Genomic DNA, 10675 nt, shown 5'->3' on the forward strand with positions numbered 1-10675 from the left:
TCACAAAAGGGAGTTACATGCTGGGGTTATCCGAAGAGGTCTGGAATTACAGGTGAGCTGTCCAACATAGCTGCTAGACTTCCAATTCTGGTCGTCTGCAAGGGCACCTTGCTCCTAACCATGTAGCCATCTCTCCAGCCCACATGCTCATTTAATGTAGTGCCACAACTTCATATGTGGTTTGTCATACAATTCATCTGTTTTATAAGAAACGACACCAATGTGACACTGTTGAGAACATGCTGCTTGTCCTAGTTAGGGTTTCTATTGCTGTAAAGAGATATCATGACCACGGCAACTCTTATAAAGGGAAAACATTTAATCAGATGGCTTACAGTTCAGAGGTTCAGTCCATTATCATCATGGTGGAACATGGCAGTGTGCAGGCAGCCATGATACTCAAGAGGTAGCTGAGAGTTCTACATCTCAGAGGCAACAGGAAGTAAACTGAGACACTGGGCAGTATCTTGAGCACAGGAGACCTCAAAGCCTGCCCTCATAGTGAAACACTTCCTACAGATAGGCCACATCCACTCCAACAAGGCCTAACCTCCTAATAGTGCCACTCCTTTTCGGGGACATTTTCTTTCAAACCACCACACTTCTGTACACTTTGACAATTTTTTTTGAAGATCCTTGTTTGGGAATGGAGACTTGGAAATACCATTTGTGAAGGAAAAACATAGGACTTTGCACAGAAATGCCAAGTTTGTGGTGGGGCTGATCATAAATACTCATGAAATGATAGTGCTGTACTTGGATTGGCAAATGATGTCATGCATTGTTTAAACATATTCATGCCAGCAGTCCTGAGATAATGAACATTACAGCTCATTTCATTGCATCATCCTGTAAAAGAGCTGGTTCTCAGCCTTATGTAGGGAACCAATAACTTGGCCGACTGGTTGGAATGAGGATTTAGGGGTATGACCTCCACACTCACCAACTACAGAAACCTGCAGTGATTTTTCTCTTTTTGTCTGAAGTTTGGGCTGGACCACTCCATGAGTCCTAAGAACAGAGACCCTTAGATAAACAGCACCATAAGATGGGAAAGAGGTCAATATATTGAGGAGTATAGTAGCTCAAGACTATAGTGGCAGCCAGTGGGGAACTGAGGTGGGGGGTTCCTTGAGTGTTCTTGCTTGGCAATATAGTGAGACTCTGCCTCAAAACAAGTGAATAGGGTTAATTAAGGCTGGGTGTCTCAGTGGTAAAATGTTATTCGAATTTTAGATGGTCTTTTAATAAAAAAAAAAAAAAAAAAAAACCCAGAGCCAGATATCAGGGTGGAAACTGAAAGATCAGAGAAGCAGAGCAGCCAGCCACTAGTTCTTACCTCTATGAAATCCTCAGCCTAAAGAGAGTGAGTTCCTGTTTCCTAACGCCTTATATACATTTCTCTGCCCAGACATCACTTCCTGGGATTAGAGGCATGTATGCTTCCCAATACTGGGACTAAAGATGTGTGCCAACACAGCCTGGCCCTGTTTCCAGTGTGGCCTTGAACTCACAGAGATCCAGATGGATCCCTCCTCCCGAGTGATAAGATTAAGGGTGTGTGCCACAACTGCCTGACCTCTATGTCTAATCTAGTAGCTGGCTCTGTCCTCTGATCCTCAGGCAAGCTTATTAGGTTTCACAATATATCACCACAGTAAAACTTGTATTTTCTACATATAAGCCCTTGAATTCAATCCCTAGCATGGTTGTGATGCCCGGGAGATACTTTACTGGTTAATACATTACATTTCCCTCTTTTCAGGTTTTATCTGAATGGAACTAGCTCATCTAAGTGCAACGAGGAAGGAAAATGGAGCCCAGAGCTTCCTGTCTGCGTTCGTGAGTCTCTAGGCCCCACCTGAGAGTTAAGGGACAAGTTGGTTTGTCCAGAAATGTCCTGCTTTTAGTACTGCCAGCTCCACAGTCCAGAAATTCCTTGTTCCCAGAGACCCTCAGTCCTGGTTCAGTGAGATGGATGCTTGGTGTCTCATGGAGATGCTCAGCTTGGTATCATTGTATTCTAGAAGAGGCAACAACCTACTGTTAAGTGGCAGGCTAGAAGCATTTTAGTTAGGAATTCATATGAATCTGCTACCTGGTGGATCAGCACCCACTGCGTTTGTTAACTACAAAGCAAAGGCAAGGTCTGGCATTGATCTGTCAGGGCCTGTTATAGTTTGGTTAGAAGGGCTTAGTTTTTTTTCTTTATGTCATGCTGGGGAGCCAACCCATGTGGGCTAAGCAAGTTCTCTAGTCCTCAGGTACACCAGCAATCCTGGCAAAGAGAACTTCTGCCAGCAGTGGTTCTGAACATCTCTTCCTCGTTAGTGCACACTTCTTTATTTACTAATGCAATGATTTCTGCCCCTCTGTGAACTGAGGATCCAGATACTGGATCTTGAGCCTAGAAGGCTAAAGGAGGGAGCTCTGCTCCAAGGCAATGAGTCCACTGATAGGGATAAGGATGGTCCCTTCACAGTAAGCCACCAAGCACCTTGTATCTTAAGAGTAAGGACCAGATGGCTTACTCAAGTTATGCTCAATTAAGCAGTCAGGGGCAGCTCTGGACCTGTTTCTATAGAGACAAGTCTTCTTGGGTATCCTAGCTTGAGATTCAAAGTCTAATCTTTGACTAAGAGGCCCAGGCATCATAGCAGAGGATGTGATCCTTTAACTTTTCAGTGACACCCATCCTGGCAAATGAAAGTAGGAAAGTGACTCTAAATAAATCCTAACCAAATTAAAATCAAACCACAACAATGATTTAAAGATACATTGAGTTCTTTATCAACAGTAAGAGTCACCATGGTTCATATAAATAGCTTCCCTTTCTAAGCATCTTTATACCAGTTATGAAATTTCATCTCCCCCCCCCCAGTTAAGAGCAGAAAAGCTATTTTAAATTCAATCTAATCTGAATGAACAACTCTCATGCTTGAATGTGCATACCAGTCACCAGGCATCTTGCTAACATGTAGATGCTGATTCAGGCATCCCAGCCTTTCTCAGGCTGCCCGGCAATTCCCTGACTACTAATCCATGGAGCACTCTTTGAGATGGGAGGACTGAGATAGGTCATGTTAAATAACATTTTCTTCAGCAGTGTCTTTATGTTGGTGTAGCTTTCCCTGAATTTGTTAAAACTCTATATTTATTAAGGCAGGATGATAAACCACTGCCTTGTCTTGTGTCCTTGCATCTGAATGTGTCAGCCTCCATGTGTTCAGTCATTAAACATCAAAGCAGCAGGTGTTTAATAAAAACAAGCAAATTGTACTAGGGGCAGAACTCAGATGTCACAAATAACATGGCACCAAGTACTTCACAATAGTCTCTCAGCAATGTCTTACATACATCCTGATTTCCAGAAACATCTTTCAAGGTAGCCTTTAGGTCAAAGATGTATAGAATACTGGCTGCAAAAGTCAAATTAACTATGCCAAAACAAAAATATTGCTGCTGCAGTCTCTGCCTCCTCTTCCTCTTCTTCCTCCTCCTCCTCCTCCTCCTCCTCCTCCTCCTCCTCCTCCTCCTCCTCCTCATTCTTCTTTGGCACAGTATCTGACTGGTTGGCACATTTGATTTGACTTTTTCTTACTCGTCATCAACAAAGGGCTGTTTTTACCCTATTATCAAAGTTTATGTTTCCTTAGCTTCATTTTTATATTCTCTTTCATTCTGAAAAGAGTGTGTTTTAATTTTTAAGTTCTATTTATTTATTTGGCCTATGGGTAAAGGTTCAGAGACCATTTGTGAAAGTCAGTTTTCTCTTTCACTATGTGGGTCCTGTGGACTAAATTCCAATCATCAAATGTAGCATCAAGTTATTTGTTTTTATACACAGAGACATCTTGCCAGTCCAGAGTTTATTTATTCATTTATTTATTTGAGACAATGTCTCACTATGTAAACCAGGCTGACTTCAAACTCAAATATCCACCTCCCTTCAAAGTGCATTACAAACCTCAATAATTTTCATAGAGATCTCTCTTTGCAGCTATGGCCTGCCCACCACCACCAGTTCCTAAGTCTGCAACCCTTAAGGCTCACAAGTCATTAGCTGGGAACACCTCGCTCTATGGGGACACAGAAGTCTTTGAGTGCTTGCCACAACATGCCATGTTTGGAAATGACACAATTACCTGCACAGCCCATGGAAACTGGACTAAATTGCCAGAATGCAAGGGTAAGTGGTTAAGTCAAAATAACTAGAGTGGCATAGGAGCACATGTTTGAAAATGTTGAATATTCCAAATTCTCTTCCTTGATGAACTTTTAAAATTATTTTTTTTTGTTTCATTTTAAGAAAGAGTCTCATGTATCTCTTGTGTCACTTTTCCTAGAGAGACATGGACAATATTTATTCAGCCCAGATCAGTCACCAATGATAGACCAAAGAAATGACACCACCCATGTCTAGCATAGGGAACTAGGGAGTTTATTGGGGTACTTATCGGAGCAAAAGTGAGGGGTTACATGACTACTCCATGAATAGCTCAAATGTAACTGCATCACTGGAAAGTTCAGCATGCATGGGTGATAACTGCATCCCTGGTCCTCTCTGCCCAGCTTACAGCTGTGCCAGTAGCAGGAGAGTTTTCTCTCGGCCAGCATTCGCTCCTGTTTCCACCACCTTTAGAGGGGCTGTGTGCATTCCTTTTGCTTCTTGGATCTTATGAACATCTCTCTCCCACTTTAGGAAGGGAAAGTTTCAATCCAGCAGAAAGTTCTATACAACAATAGCCCCAGGTTGATCTCAAACTCACTCTGTAGCTGAGACTGGTCTCAAACTCCTGATCCTCCTGCCTCCACCCCCAGCCCAATGCTGAGATTATAGGTGTGCACCACCACACTGTATTTCTATTGAGCACCTACCATGTGTCGGGCAGTGTGTTTTGTACCAGGGATAACAGATGAATGAGTTCATCTTCTGACTTGCAGTGAACTGTGCAATTAATAGTCTAAGACTGACCGAGTGGTATTTCCATAGGTCAAGACCCTTGACATAGGCTTTGTATCATGAGTGGAAGACAAAGGAAAGGCATGCTTTATAGGGTCACATCACTTGTAAAGCCAGAGGCATGAATGGACTTGTGTTTGGTGACAGCTGGACACCAGTGAGGCTGGGGAAAAGATGCCTGGATTAAGGGATAGAGGTTTTAAAAACTGGGCTATAGTCTGATTGATGGCTATGACTTTATAATCTATCTAAATTTAAGAATCATTGCAGCATCTTTTTAATCTGGTTTATTGATTAGAAAAAAAAAGACTTTCTCCCTCTTCTTTCATTCCCACTTTTTAGACCATAGAAATTTGTGACAAATAACACAAATGATGAAAACTCAAAACCCAAAGAGATAGCAGAGCGTCGTTATTTACTTTCAAAACGTATTTCTTTCTTCTCTTTCCTTTTCTTTCTTTCTTCTTTAATATTCAGGGTTCCATAAGTATAAGAGAATTGGGACAGAATTAAGCACTGAGCACCTAGGAACTGCATTTCCCTCACAGGACTATCCAGTGATTCCATGGTGCAATGGAAGGAAGAATGTAGCCATTCTGCAGCCGCCAGACAACACTGTTAGTTACTAACATGTCTTATTGAATATACTTTGTAGAAGTAAAATGCCCCTTCCCCTCGAGGCCAGACAATGGGTTCGTGAATTATCCTGCAAAGCAGGTGCTTTATTATAAGGATAAAGCCACATTTGGTTGCCATGATACATATACACTGGATGGCCCAGAAGAAGTGGAGTGCACCAAGATGGGAAATTGGTCTGCTCTGCCAAGCTGTAAAGGTATGGAAATGTGGGTGAGGTCCTACAAAGTACTGAATTCATCCAGTGGATCACTCTTTTCTGCCATTTTCTTGTTCTATTTATATCCTACTTGTTACTCAGACTTGCTTCACAGCCATTGACATATAAAAGTCCTAAGGACTCTTATTTTGTCAAGGTTCTCTTTGTCACAAAGATCAATCACACATTTAAGCTAGTTCAAGGAAATGGTGGCTTGTTATATTAAAAAAAGCAATATGCAAATGAGGAACTGAGATACAACATGCCAGTGTCCTCTCCTGCCTCAGTGCCCCTCTCTTGTTTGAACTTGGCTTGATTCTACAACAGGTAAAGCATCCATCACCAGTTGGCATTCTTTCCCTGAGATGCCATTTTTTTTTTGAGTTGGGCATCTGTCCTTAATCCAGTCCATGCCATGATTTGCATAAGGCAATGACTATGCAAAGAACAACCACATAGCCCTCTATCTCCTGCCTAAGCTGGACTGTTTAAACAGAAAAGGAAAGTAGGCACAAAACCAAAATGATGACTAGCTAGTGTTATAGTTTGGAATCTCTTAGAAGCAGAATCTGGACAGGTCTTCAAGTGCAATTGATTTATGAAGCCAGTATCTCAGAAGATATTAGGCCAGGGAAGCTAAGGTAAGCATTGGTTTTCAAGCTTTGTTGTGCATCAGAGTCCCCTAGGGATGTGTGTGTGTGTGTGTGTGTGTGTGTGTGTGTGTGTGAGAGAGAGAGAGAGAGAGAGAGAGAGAGAGAGAGAGAGAGAGAGAGAGAGAGAGAAGAGAGAGAGAGGAGAGAGAGAGAGAGAGAGGTCAATGTTAGGTTTCTTCCTCAATCAGTCATATCCCACTTTTTGAGACAGTATTGCTCACTGAACCTGGAGTCTGGGTGGCTGGCAGAGAGCTCCAGCATATTGTCTGTCTGCTTCTCCAGACCTCCCCTCTCACCCTAGTTTTCATGTAGGTACTTGATGGGGTTCTGAACTCAGGTCCTTACACTTCTACAATAACCACTTTACTGACTGAACCATCTCTACAGCCCTGAATGACTAGTTTTTACACAGATTTCTGGGCTCCATCCTCAGAGTTTCTGATGGTGTGGATCTGGGACAGGACCTTTCATTTTGACCGAGTTCCTTCTTTTTTAAAAAAAATATTTATTTAAGATATGGTGTCAACAGCCTGAACAAGACCTGAACAAGGATGACAGCAAGTCACAGAAGTGGGAAATCTCCCAGGGACTCAACACTAGACTAAGAACTACAGGCAACTAAGGAGTGCTGAAAGTGAGGGGAAGAGTCCTTCTTCCCCAGGGAAGAGCCCCACCCCCCACCCCAGTCGGCTATCCAATACCGAGTGGTCAGCTCTGAAGTTATATACATACAAGTAACATCATATGGACTGAGCAGGTTGTATTTATATATTTAGGAATACATATACACATATATGTAAAACAAAGAGGTTGAAAACAATTTTTTTTTTACATTTTTTCTATTGTGTATGTCTGTTCCTGTGTGCATGCACACGTACCATGACCCACATGTGGTCAGTCTACAACATTCTGAGTTGATTCTTCTCTTCTGCTATGTGGTCAAGGGCACTGAGCTCCGCTCATCAAGCTTGGTGGTAAGTGCCTTTATCCACTGAGCCTCTTGCTGGCCCTGAAACAAACTCTTGATCAGGAGCCATTTGTGAGCTGTCAGCAGCTTTCACCTGTAGCAGCTGACTGATGGATGTATCAGCTCCATAAATGAAATCTGAGTGTAGACCGGCTCAGGCTTACATCCCGTTCTCTTCCATGGAAGCCAGGAAGCTGCCATGTCTTTGACCTTATGCCATTACTGAAGGGCAGAAACGGTGACAGGGAACATCTATCATCAATCAAACTGACATTGTACACCACACATTTTTTAGAACCCTCTTATCTTGGCTTGTTTATCTCAGTTGTGTTCATCTACTGAGTCACAAGTTTACAGTCTTTCTTTAAAAAAAATGGTATTACGTATCTGTTATTTTGTGCACGTGTGTGTATGTATGTGGGCTCACACACATCATAGTGCCTGTGTGGAGGTCAGAGGACAACTTGCTAAAGTTAGTTTTCTCCTTTCACTACGTGGGTCTTATGGATTAAACTCAGGTCATGAGTCTTGGTGGCAGGTGCCTTCACCCACTCAGCCATCTTCCTGAACGTAAGTAATCACTATTCTCTTTAACAAAGAGTCTTGACTACAGACATCTTCCCTTTCAGCATCTTGCAAAATATCTATTAAGAAAGCCACAGTGTTGTATCAAGGAATGAGAGTGAAGATCCAGGATCAATTTAAGGACGGAATGAAGCATGGTGACAAGGTTTCTTTCTTCTGCAAAAATAAGGAGAAGAAATGTAGCTACACTGAGGAGGCAAACTGCATTGATGGCACCCTCGAAATCCCCAAATGTTTCAAGGGTAAGGTTTCCATGGGCTGCTGTTGACTTGGAACTTCCACTTGGCTCTTGCTATCACCGGTGTTTATGCTATAGAGTGACTCTGAGAAGCTAAACTGATTTGGCTACTGGGTTTTCTTAAAAGATGCGTGATGGGGAAAAATCAGATAACGCGGAGAGCTGCTTATAGTTTCTTGGCTTACATACACATTTTGCTTTCCAGTGTTTTTCATTAAACCTCGAGGTTGTAGTTTTCCTTGCTGACTGTTGAGGTGAATTAAACCATATTCTGTGATTCCAAGTTTAGTGTGAAAATGAACAGAGTCAAATATTGAATGATACAGTCATTTATTACTTCTTTATTCCATATTTTAGAGAAGTAATGATGATAGCAATTAGTCTACAGATCCAATATTATTTTTCTTGCCTTCAGAAATGTGTAATTTAAAAAGAATTCTTTAGAGCAAAGTTTAATTAGAACAAAGTATTTTGAGAAAGATGCTAGTCTGTGTGTGAGACTCAGAAGTGGACACTGGTCAGCGTGGAGAACTAAATGATAACCTAGGTTTCAGATATAGAACTTATGTAGTCGTTATTGCTAGGAATGAAAAGCCAAGAGAGGCTGAAGTTACCGTTGACTCTAGGTTTATAAATGCTCCAAATATACTGATAACCGTGTATTGACAGCTGAGAAGACAGTTGAGAATAGATGTAACTGGGGTGGAGGAGCTGAGAATTTATCACCCAGAGAGAGAAGGAAGGCATAAGTGATTAATAAGATGTACCTCATAAGGTTGGTTCAATTGATAGAAGTTTTTTATTTTTGTGTGTCTATGTATGAGAGAGAGAGAGAGAGAGAGAGAGAGAGAGAGAGAGAGAGAGAGAGAGAGAGAGAGAGAGAGGAGAGAGAGAGAAAGAGAAAGTATGTGTGTGTACGCATGTGCATGTTTTATATGTGTGAAGGTACATATGCTTGTGCTTAGATGTGGAGGCTAGTGAAAGATGCCAGGGGCTCTATTCTATCCTTCTCTGCCTTATTCCTTTTAGACAGGGTCTCTCACTCAATCTGGAGCTAGGTTGGGGGTCAGCAAATCCTGATAATCTGTCTCCAGCCCTCACAAAACTGGCATTACAGGCATTTGTGTGTGGCCATGCCTAGCCTTTTACATGGGTGCTGGGATCTGAACTCAGGTTCCCACACTTATGTAGCAAGCACTTACCACTGAGCCATCATGCAGCCCTAATTAATAGAAATATTATGCATGGCATAGGATAAGTGCTCAATCATGATATTACAATTACAAATAGTTAGAACTCGACTGAATAAGTTATCATTGCCCCAAAGATAGAAAAACCTGTGCTGGGGAGCTTGTCCAGTTGGTAAAGTGCCTGCTGTTGCACGAGTTTGAGGGCCTGAGTTTGATGCCCAGAACCCAGCTGGGCTGGGTAGCAAGCCTATGACCCTGGGGCTGAATAGAAGAGCCAGGAGGTAAAGAGTAGATATCTGGAACTCACTGTTTAGCCAGCCAACCAGTGAGCTCCAGGCTCAGTGAGAGACCCTGTAGTGGACAGTGATAGAGGTAAACACCCAACGTTGAGGTCTGGTCTCCACACTCATGTGCACATACACAAAAATAAAATACAATAAAAGACAGAACTATAGTGAGATGTTCAATATAAAATTGATAAAGTGCAATGGACTTAGTCAAATCAGTAGAGAAACTACTGGGAGGAGTTAATTTAAAAATCAGGATTTCATTGCTGTACTGTTTTCAGTCTGATTTTCCTTATGGTCTTCAGACAGAAACCGCACTCTTGATGCCACAGAGAATAAATAAGGCGTGGATATGATGTGTTCCCCTTTTAATCTTGTCAGAGTTATATAAACTTTCATCTTTTTCTTCTTGGAAATGAATGACTTATCCTTGCTCATTTTTTTCTCTCCCATCACTGAGATCTCACACTAAATGATTTTATTCCTAGAATTATATTTATTCAACACCCATGTAGGATGTATTTGACTTGGCTGAGCTATTTAGAAATTTAAGAAATGATTATCTCTCTTGTTCATCTTCTCCCCTTCTCCGACAGAGCACAGTTCTTTGGCTTTCTGGAAAACGGATGCTTGGGATGTGAAGCCGTGCTGAAGTCAATTTCAGAATCAAAATTGATGTCACATTTGTATTTCTGCTTGTCCAAGGACTCCAACTGAAATAGCAAAATAAAGTTACTGAATTGCCTCAGTCATTACACTGTGACTCTGTATGGCACCATGGTTTTAGTTTTAAGTCAAGAGATCCAAATACCCAAAACATCCTTGGTTCCTGGCTGCGAAGGAGCAAGCATAGCAAATAGCAGAGCAGCCTGTTCCAATATAAGACATTTTTATAGATGGGTTCATAAACCTCTAAGCCAGTATCATCTATCTACTCATGAAAAAACAAACTTCTAT

General features: G+C 41.7%; 1 protein-coding gene across 5 annotated transcripts in view; it reads left to right on the forward strand.

The window, feature by feature from the left end:
• Window positions 1-10470, forward strand: part of Apoh (apolipoprotein H) — a 41977-nt gene extending 31507 nt beyond the window's left edge. For 3 of the 5 annotated variants that reach the window (XM_076543616.1, XM_015994087.3, XM_076543619.1), the window contains 5 exons: window positions 1766-1842; window positions 4001-4189; window positions 5619-5798; window positions 8048-8245; window positions 10315-10470. In XM_076543616.1, the coding sequence (XP_076399731.1) occupies window positions 1766-1842; window positions 4001-4189; window positions 5619-5798; window positions 8048-8245; window positions 10315-10370 (700 nt within the window). In that variant the 3' untranslated portion in view covers window positions 10371-10470. The remainder of the gene's footprint in view (window positions 1-1765; window positions 1843-4000; window positions 4190-5618; window positions 5799-8047; window positions 8246-10314) is intronic. The other 2 variants (XM_076543618.1, XM_076543617.1) reach the window with 1 other exon arrangement.
• Window positions 10471-10675: the final 205 nt, after the last annotated feature.

This window comes from Peromyscus maniculatus, chromosome 8, assembly GCF_049852395.1.
Source record: "Peromyscus maniculatus bairdii isolate BWxNUB_F1_BW_parent chromosome 8, HU_Pman_BW_mat_3.1, whole genome shotgun sequence".
NCBI classification, from domain to species: Eukaryota; Metazoa; Chordata; class Mammalia; order Rodentia; family Cricetidae; genus Peromyscus; species Peromyscus maniculatus.